Here is a 19,467-nt window from a genome sequence, read left to right as displayed (position 1 = left end):
AGGGACGTTGTGTATTATGCATGAGATTACATTACAAATTATATTAATGTTTGTATGCTAGGAAAGTAGGACAAAGCTGTAAGTAAATCAAAAGAGAAAGGGTGTGGTTTGGTCACTTTTAGTCTTAGTAGTTTGTATTCCTCCTTATGTTTTGCATCACTCGTTTCCAGTAGCACTATAGCGACAGCTAGTGGTCAAATATTACACTGTGTCCCTTTAGAAACAAATGTTCCACAGCTTTGCTCTTCTAAAATAAAACATGGACAAGATGTTGAAAAATCGATCTCAATCAATAATAACGAATATAATACTGATGTAATATTACAACAAAAAAGGACAAGATTTTCGGAAAAAGTCCCACGTTTATTGCATCGATTTAATCTCACTTCTCAAAATTGGACATAAAATTCATGAGACATTTAATATAATCAAAATGTATACACAGTGTTCTGTACTACAATGTATGTACTGGATATTGAAATTCCTATGTATACCGTCTGACAGGTGAAAATGGCTACTTCTTTGAAAAATACTCTAGGCAGTGCTAAAAACCTGAAAACAAACAAAAATGACACACATACACGTTGATACACAAAACAAACAAAAACACACATCTGTGTCATTCTGAGATGAGTCTTGTTGGAACTGATCATGGGAAATATTGCGCCATCAGAAAAATAATCCATCGGGAGTAAAAACTATATAAATAGACGATCCCTAAAAACAAAGTATGATGAGATTTTGAGCAATTACAGGCTATTAAAACACACACAATGAAAATGAACCAGTGTCATCCTAATGAACTGATATGTACTGTATGCACAATGCATGTGCCGGTCGCAAGCTCACACCATTCGGGCTGCAACAACAAATCGATAAAATATTTTATTCAAAGCGTCGGCAACGGATTTCATCATTGATTTGTCGCGCAATTTATCCATTGAATTTCCTTGTGACATTGTAGTGGAGTTGGGCTGTTGAGGGGACAAGCTTGTAGTACCACTTCAATCCAGCAGAGAGGGCAACTCCAGATCACATTTTTATGCTCAGTTTTTTTCATCCAGCAATGATCTTATAGGGGGTATTTTGATGCATGAGGTATTCCTGATTAGAAGTACTGACATAATCCTCAAATGTTGCCTCTTTTTTTTGCACTTAATAAAAAAAGTACCTTACTTATTCGCAGGTGTTTAGCATGAATTTGTATGTATTGTTGTTTATTGTTAAGCTATTTGACAAACGCTTGGAGATTATTATTGTTTATCTTATAGACTATTCTGCTTAATTTTTATCCGTCCAAAATATCAATATATAATAAAATGATGAAATAAAAAAATGCTTTTTCAAAAAAATCAGATTTATCGATTAATCAAAAAAAAATAATCGACCGATTCATAGATTTTAAAAATAATCCATAGTTGCAGCCCAACACGCCACCCCCCCCCATCACACACATACACTTGTAACACTCACTAGTGTACATCCCTACACGAGGACGTCTGCGGGCTCTTCTATTTCTGGTCCTGAAGTGGAAACGGCTGATCGGACAAATGTCTACTGAGGAGGGGAAGAAGCTAGGTCTACGGCCCCCCGCTGTACGAATAGTCCGCCTTGTTGTGCATCACCAGTTTGTTGTCCACAAAGTAGAAGCTGTCAGATTGCGTCTCATAAGGATTCAGGATCATCTCACGCACTGAAAGAGAAAACAGAAAGTTTGAGATTTTGGTTTAAGAGCTTTGTTGACATGTAAAAATAGGCATGAATTTGACTGTGTATGCTGTATGCACGTTTTGCTCACTCAAAAGTATTTAAGCAACACATTCAGCTCTTGAATTTGAGCTAATTGTCATGATTACTGATGCGGGGCACCAGAGTCTGGTCCATTGGGGCCAACAACCGCGGACGCTTAATTGGCTGCTTCGTCTTTTTTAAACCCCCGCCTTCCTGACAACACCCGTCGGATTGTTTGTGAACCTATGCTACACGCTCGGCAAGCTTTTGTGACTCTATGCTGCCCTGTTCTCCATCTGATTCCCGTTGCCGACCTTTTTCTGGACCCGTTTACTTTTTTGCTCCTCCGCCCCGGCCATTGACCTCTTTTTTTCTCGCTGTCAACGACTACCTTCACTCGACACGGAAGTGCCACTTCCGCGTACCAGCTATCTGCTACCCGTGACCGACGATCATCGGATCATGGATGCAAGTCCTTTTCTCCTTCTAAATAAAACTGAGGAAAACAAACGCAATTGGGTCCCGTCTCCGTTCATGGTTCGTGACACAAATTGTTTGAGGCGAACGTGAATTTTGCATACCTACTGACTTATGTAAAAATATTCATTATTTTCGGGACTGCTTATCCTTATTAGTGTGTTGGAGTTGCTGGAGTCCATCTCAGCTGACATCAGTGGGTAGAAGACACCCTGGACTGGTTGCCAGCCAATCACAGGGCACACATAGATATACACCCACCCACAAACACAACATTAGATAGGGACAATTTGGAGCCACCAATCAGCCTGCCATGCATTTTTTTGGAATGTGGGAGGAAACTGGAGTGGGAGTGGTTCAATTGCTGAAAATCCTTAAGCCGTGTATAGTCAGTGCTTATAAGCCCACCACAGGTCCCTTTCCTCATTTGGTTAGTCTGTACCCTGACATAATCATTTTCAATAATCACATTTATTGTACTCTGTCGTGATTACCTAACCGGAGTCACCTGAGGTAATCAGCTGGTGTGCTGGAACGCGATCTCTTGATTGGTGGAAGTCTACTACATAAGCTGTCAGCGTCCAGAGATGGACGTTCGAGTGTCTTCCTCATTTCCTGAGTGAACCTCCAACATTCAAGGTACCACAAGCCCATGTATATTCCAAGTCTGATTCTCGTTGCCTGACCCTTGTCTGTTAAAAGTTTTCGATCTACTCTTCCGTCCCGGCCACCGACTTACCTGCCACGTTTCGCCACGCGTTTTCACCACGGAGTTGCCATATCGTCCCAAGAGGCTTTCCGCTGCCAAGGCTCGACGTCCCAAGCCTGCTCCACCGAATCTTGTCACAATAAATCCTTTAACTGACGCTATTGGATCCGAGTCCTTGTTCTGTTCCATGACAGAACACTCGAACCAAAGCATGGATCCAGCGACAGTTCGTCCCACCTCTGAGAGATGCGGAAATGCCGAACAGGAATCCGCGCTACAGCGCCTACAACACACCGAAGGCGCAATACAACAGATCGTCCACGACGTATCCACACTAGTTCGGCAAGTACAACGTCACCAAGATTTTTTTGAACAGTGCGAAGCTTCCCCGGCAACACGAGCACAAGATCCAGTTCCGCCCCTTTCTGATCAGGTCGGCAGTGTTGAACCACGAGTAGGTTCGCCAGAGAGATTCAGTGGAGAGCCCGCCCAGATCCGCCCCTTTCTTATAAATTGCCGACTAATTTTTGATCTACAACCGCGAGCCTTTGTGAACGAAAAGGCGAAGGTGGCTTTTGTGATAAATCATCTGACTGGCAGAGCCCGCCTTTGGGGAACGGCAGAATACGAACGAGGGGCGACAGCATGCACCTCTTTTAATTTGCTAAGCCAGGAAATGATTAAAGTTTTTGATTCTGGAGCCTCATCAGTCGATGCTGCTCGTTCAATCTTGAACATTCGCCAGGGGAGACGCTCCATTGCCGACTATGCCATTGACTTTCGCACACTAGCAGCCCAGAGTCACTGGAACGAAGAGGCGCTGGTCGACGCCTACCTCCATAGCTTGTCCGGTTATATCAAAGACGAATTGGTTTCCCACGCTCCTCCGGTAACTCTTGACAATGCTATCGAACTGACCGCCCGGATCGACCGTAGGGTTCAGGCAAGACGCAGAGAGAGAGAAGATCCCAGACAACCCATCACCCGGCAAAGTCAAGACATTAGTAAGATACCGAACCCCCCAACCAATTCTACCGCACCTCATGAGATGATGGAGGTGGACCGCACCTTTCTCTCCGTCGAAGAACGCCAGCGAAGGCGTACCGAACGGCTATGTTATTACTGCGGCGGCCAGGGACATAGGGTGGTCAATTGCCCGTTAAAAGCCAACGCTCGTCGGATATAGGGGACATCCGATTGAGCTCAGCTTTATTATCGTCCCCCAAGACTGATAGACCTGTTCTCCGGGCAAATCTCATTATTTCCGGTACATCTCAACCCTTCCATGCCCTCATCGATTCTGGCGCCGAAACAAATATCCTGGATTTGTCACTCGCACACAAGATGGGGATACCTGTTGAAACCCTTCCTAACCCGGTATCAGCTCGGGCTTTGGATGGCCACCTATTAGGCACCGTATCTCAAATAACGGAACCCATTGAACTACAGTTGTCTGGAAATCACAGAGAGAAGATACGATTTCACTTACTTCACTCCCCTAACCAACCCCTTGTCCTGGGTCATCCTTGGTTGGTGCAACACAACCCCCATTTCGACTGGCGCACTGGGTCGATACTTGAATGGGGCATGGACTGTCACCAAACCTGTCTGCAAGCCGCTCCTTACCCAAATCATCCTGTTTCCACGAGGGCTCCACCTAATCTGTCCAAGGTCCCAGCCTGTTACCACCACCTACGGGAGGTCTTCAGTAAAGCTAAGGCCTCTTCCTTGCCCCCTCATAGACCTTATGACTGCGCAATTGATCTCCTGCCGGGGTCTGCTCCTCCTCGGGGCCGCCTCTACTCCTTGTCCATTCCCGAGAGGAAGGCCATGGAGGAGTACATTTCCGATGCCTTGGCGGCTGGTATCATTCGACCCTCCTCTTCTCCTGCTGGGGCGGGGTTCTTCTTTGTGGGAAAGAAGGACGGGTCACTCCGGCCCTGTATAGATTATCGGGGCCTTAATGAAATCACGGTTAAAAATCGCTATCCCTTGCCTCTGCTTGCCTCTGCATTTGAGCTTCTACAGGGGGCCACGGTCTTCACTAAACTTGATCTGCGCAACGCCTACCACTTAGTCCGAATCCGGGAGGGTGATGAGTGGAAGACGGCATTCAACACACCCAACGGTCACTACGAGTATCTGGTAATGCCGTTCGGATTAACCAATGCTCCAGCTGTTTTCCAATCTTTGGTAAATGACATTTTACGAGATGTGCTTAATCGTTTTGTTTTTGTGTATCTGGACGATATCTTGATTTTCTCAAAGTCCCTCGATGAACACCGAAAACATGTCCAGCTGGTTCTCCGTCGTCTCCTAGAGAACTCTTTATTTGTTAAGGCAGAGAAGTGCGAGTTTCACGCCAAGACAGTCTCGTTCCTGGGCTACATCGTGGCGGAGGGGACCCTTCAGATGGATCCTGCCAAGGTATCAGCAGTCACCTCTTGGCCTGTCCCTGAGTCTCGGAAAAAACTCCAACAATTCCTTGGTTTTGCCAATTTCTACCGGAGGTTCATCAGGAACTACAGTTCGGTGGCAGCTCCCCTCACGCTTCTTACCAGTCCTAGAGAGCCATTTCGGTGGTCTTCCGAGGCTAATGCAGCTTTCAACCGTCTAAAAACCCATTTCTCTACGGCCCCCATACTCCAGGTACCGGACCCTGCACGCCAACTGGTAGTGGAGGTGGACGCCTCAGATGTGGGAGTGGGTGCTGTCCTGTCCCAGCGGTCGGACAAGGACCAGAAAATGCACCCGTGCGCCTTCTTTTCCCGGCGGTTGTCCCCGGCCGAACGCAACTACGACGTGGGGGATCGTGAGTTGTTGGCCGTCAAGCTAGCCCTGGAGGAATGGCGGCATTGGTTGGAGGGGGTAACGGTGCCGTTCATAGTTTGGACTGACCACAAGAACTTAGAATATATTAGATCGGCCAAGCGGCTCAATCCTCGCCAGTCTCGTTGGGCCCTGTTTTTCACCCGCTTTAACTTCACTCTGTCCTACAGACCCGGATCTCGGAATGTGAAACCCGACGCGCTGTCCCGACAATTCCAGAGTTCCAATGACACACCTCAGGGTCCCGCAACGGTCCTTCCAGCTTCCTGTATGGTGGCAGCAGTCTCCTGGGATATCGAGTCCCGAGTCAGAGAGGCGATGCCCGATCAGGCGGGTCCCAGCTCTTGTCCCGAGGGTCGACTATTCGTCTCCGAACCCTTACGGTCCGAGGTTCTCCAATGGGGGCACAATTCTCACTTTTCTTGCCATCCGGGGTCAGCTCGGACTCACAGTTTCTTGTCCCGACGCTTCTGGTGGCCTACCATGGCCAAGGACGTTAGGGAATACGTCTCCGCCTGTCAAGTGTGCGCCCAGAACAAAACATCCCACCAACGTCCGGCCGGTCTGTTACATCCACTTCCGGTTCCCCGCCGCCCATGGTCCCACATCTCCTTGGACTTTGTGACGGGGTTGCCAGTATCCGAGGGGATGACGACTGTACTAACTATCGTGGACCGGTTCAGTAAGATGGTCCATTTCGTGGCACTACCGAAGCTCCCCTCCGCCAAGGAAACTGCATTGATAGTCCAGCAGCATGTGTTCCGCCTCCATGGCATCCCTCTGGACATTGTTTCTGACCGTGGTCCCCAGTTCTCATCCGCGTTTTGGAAGGAGTTCTGTCGTCTGTTGGGTGCCTCTGTCAGCCTCTCATCAGGGTTCCACCCTCAATCCAATGGTCAGTCTGAACGAGTGAACCAAGATTTGGAAACGGCACTTCGCTGCATGGTCTCTAGTGAACCGTTGTCCTGGGCTCGGCAATTGGCATGGGTGGAATATGCTCACAATTCCTTGGTTAGCTCATCCACTGGAATGTCCCCCTTCCAGTGTGTGTATGGGTACCAACCCCCTATGTTCCCTAGTCAAGAAGAGGAAGTAAACTGCCCATCAGCTACGGCGAATGCACGTCGCTGTCGGCGAACTTGGGCTCGTGCTCGGGCCACACTCCTTCGGGCAAGCATGACTCATGCCGTTGGGGCTAATCGACGGAGGAGTCCTGCTCCGAAGTACCAGGTGGGCCAGAAGGTGTGGCTCGCATCAGCTGATCTTCCACTGAAGGTTGAGTCGAGGAAACTGGCTCCTCGGTATCTTGGCCCGTTTCCTATAGTAAAAATTATCAACTCCTCAGCAGTCCGTCTCCGTCTACCAAGATCTATGAGAGTGCACCCCACGTTTCATGTTTCCCGAATCAAGCCCGTCAGCCAGAGTCCGTTGGCACCCATTCCACCTCCTCCCCCAGCTCCACGCTCCTTGGACGGGGAGCCTATCTATACAGTGCGCCGCCTGCTCCGCTCCCGACGCAGGGGTCGGGGCTTCCAGTACTTGGTCGATTGGGAGGGATATGGTCCTGAGGAGAGATCATGGATTCCCAGCAGGCAGATCCTGGACCGATCTCTTGTGGCAGAATTCCATCAACTGCATCCTGACCAACCAGCACCACGCCGTGGTCGTCATCGTAGGTCCGACGCTGCTGCTCTTCCACCGGCAGACCCACCCGCTACCACCCCTTCAGATGCGGACGAAGGGGCCTCTATCCACTCGGAAGAATTCTGAGGGTTCATCGGACGACCTCTGGGCCCTCCATTTTTGGATTATTGGTGATGTATTTTGGGTTTTGGGGAATTATTTGTAACTGGCCTGTGAATTTTTTTCCCTTGGATTACCGGTGTTGCCATGTGACGTGTTTGGATTTATTTTTATTTTTCCCTGGGGGACTTCTGGAGCCGTCCCTTGAGGGGGGGGTTCTGTCGTGATTACCTAACCGGAGTCACCTGAGGTAATCAGCTGGTGTGCTGGAACGCGATCTCTTGATTGGTGGAAGTCTACTACATAAGCTGTCAGCGTCCAGAGATGGACGTTCGAGTGTCTTCCTCATTTCCTGAGTGAACCTCCAACATTCAAGGTACCACAAGCCCATGTATATTCCAAGTCTGATTCTCGTTGCCTGACCCTTGTCTGTTAAAAGTTTTCGATCTACTCTTCCGTCCCGGCCACCGACTTACCTGCCACGTTTCGCCACGCGTTTTCACCACGGAGTTGCCATATCGTCCCAAGAGGCTTTCCGCTGCCAAGGCTCGACGTCCCAAGCCTGCTCCACCGAATCTTGTCACAATAAATCCTTTAACTGACGCTATTGGATCCGAGTCCTTGTTCTGTTCCATGACAGTACTCTGAATATTTTATACACTTTGAATGGCAATTCTTTGCCTGAAAAGTGCTTTACAAATACTTTTTTTTAATTTAATTTGATAAATCCTTTTCGACACTGTAGCATCGCTTACAAGGCAACAGATTATCCCAGATAGTTCCACCCATTCAGCCCTTGACTTAATGGTCTTCTTTAATAAAATTCAATGCATACAGGAAGAAATTGCTAAAGACAGTATTAATACAACACATACTAAAGGGCTGAAATGTATAGATGCACGACATGGTGGCTGTCCAGGGAATTTGTCCCGTTTTAGTTAACTGTCACTCGATAATCTTAAACAGGTGGTGAATACGGCCAAACCGACGACTTGCCTGTTCGACCCGCTTCCAGGTTCGCTTATTAAAGGTCTTTTTGGGATCCTTGGACCTTCAGTTCTAAATATTCTAAACATATCACTTTCCTCAGGTGTATTTCCAGCAGCTTTTAAGTCCGCTGTTATTAAACCTACACTGAAACGACCCAACCTTGACCTGTGTCAAACCTACCTTTCCTTTCTAAAGTACTTGAAAAAGTAGTGGCACAGCAGCTGAATGATTTCATATCCGAGAATAACCTTTTTGAATCTATGCAATCAGGATTCAGGGCTAACCACTCTACTGAGACAGCTCTGATCAAGGTAACAAATGATCTCCTACTGGCAATGGATTCTGGCGCTTCATCACTATGGCTGCTGCTGGATCTTAGTGCTGCTTTTGACACAGTGCACCAAAATTTCCTACTAGAACGGTTGGAAAAATGGATTGGTCTCTCAGGAACCGTCCTCTCATGGTTCAGATCCTACCTCTCAGATAGGACGCACTGTATTATATATGGCGAAATGACATCTGAGCGTGTTAGTGTTACCTGTGGTGTTCCGCAGGGTTCAGTGCTTGCCCCCCTTCTTTTCAGCATTTACATGCTTCCATTAGGTGATATTATTCGCAAGTATAATATCAGTTTCCACTGCTACGCAGATGACACTCAACTATATCTTCCTTTGGAGGAATCTGCCACACTAAATTGTGGAAATTTGGAGGCCTGCCTCACTGAGATAAAAGAGTGGATGTCACTCAATTTCTTGCGTCTTAACTCTGAAAAGACCGAAAAGTTAGTTATTGGTCCATCTAAATGCCTTGACTTATTCTCAAAAACTGCTGTGAACATTGACAAATGTCACATCACACAGAGTGACTCAGTTAAAAATTTAGTTGTCATATTTGAACCCGATGTGTCCTTTTAAACACATGTGAAGAAAATTACTAGAACCGCTTTCTTCCATCTTCGCAACATTGCTAAAATTCGTCCTATACTGTCTCAGTCGGATGCGGAGATTATAATTCACGCCTTTGTTACCTCCCGTCTCGATTACTGTAATGCACTACTCTCCGGTCTCCCGAAGTCCAGAATCAAGAGTCTTCAGCTGGTACAAAATGCTGCAGCGAGGCTTTTAACTAGGACAAAAACATCATCGGAAGATCCACACTTCCGTGTTCGGATCACAGTCAGAGTGCGAGAGCGACTTGCAAAGCATGTTTTGGAAGGAGGAAAGAACCCGGAGGGCCCATGAAGGCACTCAGAGAACATGCAAACACCAGAGAGGGAGGCCAGTAGCTGGAATTGAACCTCGGACCTCATACTGTGAGGTGAACTTGCTAAGTCAGTCGCCGTGCAGCTCTGCTTTTAATCCTAACATTTCATATATTTCAATTAATTATGGCAGTATATTCATTATTTTTGAATCAGGATTGTCAAATGGCCAATAGAGGGGCCCATATTGTTTCGACCACTGTCGCGAATCCCAATAAATCAAACAAGGCTGTTACCTGCACCAAAACCTGCTCCATGACTAAAATGAGGAAAAAGTCCTTTTAAATTTACGTATCCAATGTGTGTGACTGAGCTTACTGATGTCTTCGGACAGTGCTGGGAACTCGTAGATGTGCTCGCACGTGTTCTTGCTGCTGGGCATGCAAAAGCCAAACTCAAAGTCAAAGCTTTTGAGCAGCTGATCACGAAAGTAGTGTCTCTCGATCATGCGGAAGTTGTTGATGGGCGTGTCGCCGACTGTGAACTCCACCCTGTGCACACAAGAAGACCACCCAGTTTAGATTGTTGCTCTAAATACAACCGAGAAACTAATTTGAACAAGTGTTTGTGTGTAGTTCTGCAGATGAAAAAGTTATTTTCTGGTTTGAGATTGAGCTGGGGAAGACTTAAGCGATAGACGGGCATGTCATGATAACTGATTTGGGGCGGCTGCCCCGTTGGCGCCAACAGCCACCGGACCTGATTGGCTGTTGGACTCTTCTTAAACTCCCGTCTTCCGAAAAGAACTCGTCAGACCGTCTGCGAACCTATGTTCTCAGCTAGGCAAGCTTTTGTACTCCCCGACACTATTCTGCCCTGTTTCCTGCCTGATACCTGTTGCTGACCTTTTTTCTGGACCCGTTTCCGTCTTTGCTCCTCCACCCCAGCCATCGACCTGTTTTTCTCGCTGCCAGCGACTACCCTCGTTCGACACGGAAGTGCCACTTCCGCGTTCCTGCTGTCTGCAAGCACTGTTCTCTTTCTTAATAAAAACTGAGTAAACCGAACGCTATTGGGTCCCGTCTCTATTCCTGGTCCGTAACAGGCCAACCAAATTAATGACAACCAATGCAATGGATATTTAGGAAAACACATGTGCAAATGAATATAAATAGACGTATAGATTTTAAAACAGAATGGTTAATTGAAATCATATGTATTTCTTTTTTTTTCAGTTATTTCTTGCCCCCATGTAGGTTTCAGATTAGGGGATGTTGAAATGGTGCAGTCCTTTGAGACTATTTGTAATTAAGCTAAAGAAATAAATACGAACTGACTTAACAAAAACAAACATTTCTTATTGTCTAACAAATACAAGTACTTTATTTTATAAATCTTTTTATACAGAAATAAGTTCTGTACCATTAAATTATAATTTTTGAAAATAATTCTGCTGTTTTATTGCACAAATTTATGAATTAAGGACTCGATCCACATTAATTGGGATGATTCTTTGCCGCCATCATGTGGGCTTTATGGAAAACTTTGCGGTTCTGTCCTACAGAAATGAAAATTTTTGAAAAAGCTCCAGGGAGCCAATAGAAAGCCCCAAAAGCCTGCATGTGGTACTGAGCAGATTCGGCGTGTGAAGAGGTCCAACTTTGTTAGCGAAAGAATGCATCTACTAAAGTGTTCTTAGGCTCAGGGGATGGTGTCATAATAGTCTTTAGTTTGCAATAATCTGTGGTCTGTGCATCCCTTTGAGACACCTTGTGAATAAGGGTGTCACAAATAAACATGACTTGACTTTTAAAAAATATACCTTAACATACTTAGGATTGAAGATAAATCTTAAAAGTATGTATTTAATCAGTTTTAAACAAGAATAAAAGAAAGATGCTCAAGCAGTATTATGAAATATATTTTACTTTTATTTAAGAATATGTAGTGAATTATATCAATCTGACACTCAAAGAAATGAAAGGATATACATTAAGTTAATAGCCATACATTTAATTACTTGTAGTTAAGAAAAATATAATGTATCATATATCATATATAATATGAAATTTATAATATATAATATATAATATATGATATATGAGTGGCCAATGGGATACATGCAAATGAAGAAAATGAGAATTTATTGTGTACAAGTATGATTGTCATATTGCTCTTTGAGTATGAGTATGTACAAATGTGCACATTTATGTGATAATACATGTGTTTTTTTCCTAATAATTTAAATAAATATTGTTTTTAAAAGGTTTTGTCAGGATCTAGCATGCCACCTTTCCCATTGGGCACCAAACGGGTGTGGAACTGGACACACCAATCTCCCCACACAGATTCCCAAATATCTATAGACTTTCCATTGACCGCTCAGACAGCTCAGTGTGCCGGGTCATTGCCATTGTCATCCTGGTTGCCATATCATTTCTGCTTTTTTCCACTATCATGTCAAGTTTTATTTTGTCTGGACATTTTGTCGTTTTATAACTACTTTTTGTTTGTTACTTTGTTCCTCTTTTATTTTATTAAATACCACCCCTCTCTTTATGCACATCTGCCTCTATTCTGTTTCCCTGCATTTGGGTGCACCTCCAAAACAAGACTGAATTAATTTTTTTACATGTAGAATATGCTAAATAATACATAATATCCTTCAAAGCAGGCATGTCTTGAGACTACAATATTTTAAGTCTGTCGTACTATAGACCTTCTACACCAGAACCAATGCAACATACAAAGAAAAAAAACACGTTAGTGGTCATTTATACTGAGATGATATTGCTTTGTGCTGCTAATTCAATGAGAGGTCCCAATTAAAGGTTTTAGTTTTGTAATTTGCAATATAATGTTGTCTTCAGACGATCCCACACGATCGAGTTAGTAAAATGCTGGTCTACTAGTGATCCCAAGAGCCAAGATCCGCAGGTTTGAGAGCGTTCTCCATCCGGGCCCCGGTGCTGTGGAATTCTCTTCCCCCTGAGATTTGATCTGCAAACTCAATGGAAATGTTTAAATCTAAGCTTAAAACACACTTCTAATCTATAGCATATGAATAACCTATATTTTATATTAACAATATCTGTGTATCTGTATATTATTTGCCCTCATGTAGGTTTTAGATCAGGTGATGGTGTCATAATAGTCTGTGGTTTGCAATAATCTGTGGTCTGTGCAGCCCTTTGAGACTCTTTGTGATTAAGGGCTATTGTCATGATTGCTGATTCAGGGCACCTGTGACTGCCCAATTGGCGCCAACAACCCTGAGCACTGATTGGTTCAAAGACTCTTTTTAAACCCCCAGCTTCCAAGAGGAAGCCGTCAGACCGTTTGCGAACCTATGCGCCCAGCTAGGCAATCTCCATACCTTCTGACATTTTCCTGCCCTGTTTCCTCCTGCCTGATACCTGTTGCCGACCTGTTTCTGGACCCGTTTCTGCCTTGAACTTCCATCCCGACCATCGACCTGTTTTGCCCTGTTTCCTGCCTGATACCTGTTGCCGACCTCTTTTCTGGACTCGATACTTGCTCTCCCGTCCTGACTACCAACAGTGCCACTTCCGCGTTCCTGCCACCTGCTACCCGTGTCCGTCGATCATCAAATCATGGAAGCAAGCACTGCTCTCTCTCTCTCTCTTTATCAATAAAACTGAGTAAACGAACACTACTGGGTCCTGTCTCCGTTTCTGGCCTGTGACAGCTTTACAAATAAACACGACTTAACTTGACTCTATCAAATGAAGGCGGCAACAAGTGCTTCCTAAAATGCATCGTTGTTTCACATTAACTAGTGACCAGCAGCATTGACAGCTTTTCTGTTGTGTATGTTCTCCTTCGGCAGCCCACACAAACTCCCACCACATCCTGTCTCACTGTTCTGGTGGAGGGCACACAAGTCCGTCTTTACAATTTTCACATTCTGCATCACTTTCTTTGTTTATCTCGTTTTCTCATTTGAATTCTTTGTTGGCTATCATTGGGTCAGAAGGCTGACTTACGTTGCTCCGACCTGCCGCAATTGTAGGAAGGCTGGGGTGAACTGGTAGCGGACAAAACGCCCGGCGTTGGGGTCACATTGTTTTCTGCCTCCTGCAACAAATAAATCGTATCGTTTTTGGTTAAAACAATATATTGAAACACAGTGTACCCTGTATCTTATTTTTCTGTTCAAGTCTTTTTTTGCATGTTTGGACTGGAGTGCCATGTCCAATCTCATTGCAAACAATGTTCACAATGTTGTTATTTATGACCATTAAGACGATTCTAATTTTTAAAGGAAAGATTGTCTGGGACCAGGAATACAGAACATGTATGAGTGTTCTAGTACAGTTGTTCTGCAGCATATTCATGTGCCGTGAGTCTTTTTTGGCCGTGTCACTTATAATTGTTGAATAGCATGTAATTAGTAGCAACAAATGTATAATTATTGGCAAAAATTCTGCTGTTGTCAAGTATCAGCGCAGTCTTTTAGTGTTCAGTGAAATAATGATAATGTTCTTCCGTATAATTAGATGAAAGCAGATCACTATTTTATTAATCATCTAATTTAGAAAATCTGAATAAGCTTATACAGTATTCAAACAAGTGATCATAAATAATATAATCCAACTGACAGACAAGCTTGCCCAATTTTTATGTTTCTTTTCTTACTAGAAAAATAAGAATAGATTTTCCTATGTATTTTTGAGAGCAAGCCGTTTTGAGGGCCTGTTTTTTTCAATGTGTTTTCATGCTTTTCGTTCCACAGTTAGCAGTATTTAGCCAATATAAACAACACATTTCAACTTGTTACCCCCCATAAAATGAGTTAGGAAACTATACAGTAAAAAAGAAAAAAATGTGTGAAATACTAGATTGTTTTGTTGACATGCGTTCTTATAGAGAAACTTGAAATTGAAAAGTATTTGCTTAACATTCCTATGTGTTTTTGGCTTTTGGGGGTACCCGAAGTAGCAAAATTGTAGACAAACATGTCTGCTCCCTCTAGGTCAGTGTTTTTCAACCCTTTTTGTACCAATTTACAATTTTATTTTTAAAAAAGGTCCGAGGCACACTATCCTTCGAAAATGTTTGAAAATTAAGTTATGTCAAATATTTCACTGTACTACCTCATAAGCAGATAATTAATACAGTGGGACCTCGCTACTTCGCGGTTCCACGTTCGCGGGTTCAGAGCTTCGCGTGTCTAAGAAATAAGAAATAAAAAATAAAATAAAATAAAATTAAATTCAATAAAATAAAATTATATATAGAAATATATATATATATATATATATATATATATATATTTTTTTTTTTAAGCATTTTTGAAGGGGCGTCGCTACTTCACGGATTTTCACTTTTGGTGGGTGGTTTTGGTCCCCATTAACCGGGTCTCAAAAATAATAATAATAAAATAAAATAATTTAAAAAAAAAAAAAAAAAACATTTTTGAAGAGGCGTCGCTACTTCGCGGATTTTTACTTTTCGCGGGTGGTTTTGGTCCCCATTAACCGCGATAACCGAGGGATTACTGTATATAAAAAGACGAAAATAATACTTAAAATAAAAAAGAATGTTGTGCTTTATTAATGTTTTTATTTTTTTACAGTGCAATCTTAAAAAACTTTGTTAAACAAATCAATTATTAAATGTACTCATGAGCAGATAATTAGGATATAAAAAGTATATAAAAAAGTACTGCCACCTACTGATATGGATGACTATTACAGTTCCTTGTCTGAACATAGCAAAAATACTGAATAATGGCCTGATTTTTAGGAAAGATAAACTTGGGCAAATTCCAGCGGCACACTAGACAAGGTTTCACGGCACACACTAGTGTGCCCCGGCACACTGGTTGAAAAACACTGCTCTAGGTGATGCTCATGTTGTGGATAATAAATACACATTTCTCGACATACACGTTTTTAAAAAAATGCCCGTTTGTATGACGATTTATGTATGTTTGCTTATTTTCCAATTTGATATACAGTTAGTATTATTATTGTTATTTTTTTTACCACAAGGAGGGGCTAAGAAATATACAATGTCCCTTTACTTACACAGCTTTTCAATATTTTGGGTATTTTGGAATGCATAGGAACGTATAAAAACAAATACCGTTATTTCGTATGGGAGAATATGTTTCAGTATTCAAATAAATTTGGTGGTCGAATACTGAAGTGTAGTGCAGTAGTTAACACATTCGCCTATCATGCGAAAAGTCCCCATTTCAAGACTGGGTTGAAACATATGTTGGCCTAGAGAAAGATAGGCGCCATCAGGCTGTATATGCCCAAGAAACACCACAGGAAATGGTGGCCCTACAACCATAGTGGTTAATGCACCCAACCAACCAAGCGAGGTATCACTGTACTTACACATTTTATTAATATTTTGGGTATAAATGATACGTGCATTCCTTGAGAAATGTGTGCTTACACTTTTAAAAATGAACCAATTTTATTTTTAAAAAACGGTTGACAGCCCTAAGGCTTTGATGGACTACCATTGGTGTGGACAAGCATTCAGGTTACGTTGGGTACTTATCGAAGCCTTTACTTTTTCACCTGTTTTCTTTGATTATTACATTTTAAAGAGCAAGAAAGGTTTCAAATCAAATCAGAGCGCTTAGTGAAAGGGCCAGGAAAATCAATGATTCTTTCATTTTACTTTTTATTTTGTGTTACCAAAAAAAGCCTTGCAATGCCATTAAAATCATATTTAAGACTTTACACTGACCCGGGGATCGGCAACAAGCGGCTCTTAAGCGCCCCCTGGTGGCTCCCTGGCACTTTTTCATAATGTTTGATAATGGAAAATTATATGGTTTCTGTAGCACACAAACAAACAAATATCCATATAAACAGTATATACACTATGTACAGTATGTCCATAGTGTATATACTGTTTATATGGCTCATATAAAACTTGTAGTTTTTGGGACTCCAAACATGTTTTTTTGGGTTGTCAACCCCTGCATTACCCATGTGAGACTTGACACTAACCCAGGGATCGACAACAAGCGTCTCTGGAGCTGCATTCGGCTCTTAAGTGGTTCTGGTGGTTCCCTGATGATTTCTCAAAAATGTTTGATAACGTAAAATGATATGGTTTCTGTAGAATATTTTGATAGTTTTCCAATGTATATAAATATTTACAGTATATACATGTACAGTATGTGTTGCCTTCCATAGATGGCTAATATATAACGTTTTATTTTTTGTGGCTCCGAATAGGTTTTTTTCAGTTGCCAACCCTGCATTATCCATTAACCAAGAAACTGAAAACTTTAGTGATCCACTTCCTGGACCACTGTGAAGCTGGCAGCAAGTGATTTGTTTCGTTTTTATGTTTTGTGGCAATGGTATAAGCTGACCTGGCGCTGGAGGTTTAGTGATCTCAAACAGAACCGTTCCCGTTTCCATATCACGAATCTTAAATCTGGTGAAGTCAATCATGTGGACGTTTTCTTCTGGTGAGCATAAGTAGTCTGAAACAGAGAAGAAAATAGACAAATTCACGCACGAGCCTGTTGCAAACTATAATAAAATCTTGGTCATTGGGAACGTGTGTGTAAATTGTTCATATGTGTGTGTGGAGCGCTCCTTTGCCAAAATGGGAGAAGGATTAGGTGTAAGAGGCTTATTGTGTTTTACCCTCACATGGACCAAGCACCTTGGGAAGTCTATTTTTTTCTCATCCCATGTTGTGCAATACATCAAGCCTTGAGCAATTACATTCATTGCAGGATACAAAACCAGCTCAAGGTTTACACCTGAGGTGTGCCAGTCCCTGTATACAAACACAACATCCACTTGAGACCATTTGAGTATTTCTGGGGGTTATAGAGCAGATGGCCCACACAGGCTTTAGCCACCTCTTTGTAGTTATTTATAGACCATTTAGAACAATTTTGCACACTATAGTTAACACCGAAGCTTAAGGTGGTCCATAGTGTGAGGAAGAAACTATTGACAATGTCAGGACCAGAACAGAAACAGGACCCAATTGCGTAGTGTTTACCACAAGGTTTATTGAAGGAAAGAAGAAGGGCTGCGCCCACGATCCGGTGTTCGCTGGACGTGGGAAGCAAGTCGCTCTCGTACTCGGATTGTGATCGGAAAACGGAAGTGGATCTTCCGTAGCTAGCGGTGGTGTCAGGGGCGGAAAAACTGGTCGGTAGCCGAGACTGGGAGAGCAAGGCGTGGTCGGAAACGAGTTGTAAGCCAGAACGGGAGAGTAGACGTAGTCGGGGACAAAATGAGGTCGTAAGCTGGGACGGGAGAACAGACGTGGTCAGGAGCAAAACAAGTAGCCGGAGACAGACAGGAGCAAAAATGGGACAGGTGGGAGTCAGGGTCGAAAAAGGGCTTGCCTAGTATACACTGAGGTTTGCAGACGGACTGACAACAGGGGACAGACAGGACTGGGTTCAAATACTGACAGGGAGCCAATCAGAACCCGCTGCGTTTGGCGCCAAATGAGCGGGCACAGGTGTATCACATCAGTAATCATGACAAGGGCTATTGTATTTATATGGATTCATTATGTCCCAATAAATATATTTTGTACATCTATTTTTTTTCACGCTGTGAGTATGGATTGTAATTGTAAAAGAGATGTAATAATCAAAAAGTAGATATTTCGATTAAAGTATTATTTGTCGATTAATTGATGTATCTCCCCAAAAAATGTTTTTACTTTTGAAATAGAATATTTCAAACTAGTTTAGGTTTCCCAAGACTTCAAAAAAATCAATTCAGCGGTAAAATTGCATTTCCACACATTAGATTGCTTAATGATATATAAAAATACCACCTTCAAATGTGAACTGACTGGTAATAGACATTTTTCGAGAAACCAAAATTTGGCAAATAAGCATTGTTCCAAACGTCTGCTAACTATTTTTTAATTTATCAAAATATTGTCTTTTTTGCTATGAACAATTGCAATCAGTGAATATTTATTGTTGAGAATTATATTTTATGATTTAATAATAATTCTCTAAAAAGTATATAAAAGAATGTCGTGAAATACAAAAATGTCAGGACCAAAATGGGGACAGGACCCACTTGCGTTACGTTTCTCTCAGTTTTATTGGAAGAAAGGAAAGGGTTGCACCCACGATCCGGTGATCGCTGGGCGCGGGAAGCAGGTCGCTCTGAACGCAGAAGTGGGACTTCTGTGGAGAGCAAAGGCAGTGTCAGGAACGGAAAAACGGGTCAGTAGCCGGGACAGGAGAGCAAAAACTGGTCGGGTTCGGGAGCAAGTCGTAAGCCAGGAGAAGAGAGTAGACGTGGTCAGGATCAAAAACGGGTCGAAGACGGGGGACAGACGGGAGCAAATAACAGGTGGGAGTCAGGGTCGAAAAAGGCTTGCCTAGTTTAAGCTGAGGTTCGCAGACGGACTGACAAAAGGGGACAGAAAGGAGTGGGTTTAAATAGGGACAGAGAGCCAATCAGAGTCCGAGGCTTTTGGCGCCAAAGGAGCGGGCACAGGTGAGGCATATCGGTAATCATGACAAAAAATGAAAGGTATATAAATAATTAAATGATAATAAAATCAGTTAAAGATTAAATCACAATTCCAACTAGTTGTCAATAAATTAATTATTCTGGCACCTTTATTTTCTTACTATTGTGCTCATCACTGTTGATTGAGGTCTTTCTCATCCCTGAGGAGCAGGAGCACTTTACAATAAAAAGCAACGGCCACCCGATGATAAAGGTGGTGTAACCGAGTCAGATCAGGAGGCTTCTTCTGCTACTGGTAACCATATGTTTCATGTGGTGGA

The 19,467-nt window shown here is 43.1% G+C and overlaps 1 protein-coding gene across 1 annotated transcript in view; it reads right to left on the bottom strand.

Annotated features, from left to right (window-relative positions):
- Positions 1 to 342: 342 nt before the first annotated feature.
- Positions 343 to 19,467, bottom strand: part of unc119a1 (unc-119 lipid binding chaperone a1) — a 44,152-nt gene continuing 25,027 nt past the window's right edge. Inside the window, exons 2-5 of the mRNA XM_088345281.1 lie at positions 17,050 to 17,163; positions 13,688 to 13,778; positions 10,059 to 10,231; positions 343 to 1,693 (exon numbers count right to left, since the gene is read on the bottom strand). Of these exons, the coding sequence (XP_088201407.1) occupies positions 1,581 to 1,693; positions 10,059 to 10,231; positions 13,688 to 13,778; positions 17,050 to 17,163 (491 nt within the window). The 3' untranslated portion in view covers positions 343 to 1,580. The remainder of the gene's footprint in view (positions 1,694 to 10,058; positions 10,232 to 13,687; positions 13,779 to 17,049; positions 17,164 to 19,467) is intronic.

This window comes from Urocampus carinirostris, chromosome 10 (assembly GCF_059441175.1).
Source record: "Urocampus carinirostris isolate Australia breed hairy pipefish chromosome 10, RoL_Ucar_1.0, whole genome shotgun sequence".
NCBI classification, from domain to species: Eukaryota; Metazoa; Chordata; class Actinopteri; order Syngnathiformes; family Syngnathidae; genus Urocampus; species Urocampus carinirostris.
The sequence above is the reverse complement of the archived record's forward strand: the minus strand, read 5'-3'. Positions and strand labels throughout refer to the sequence as shown.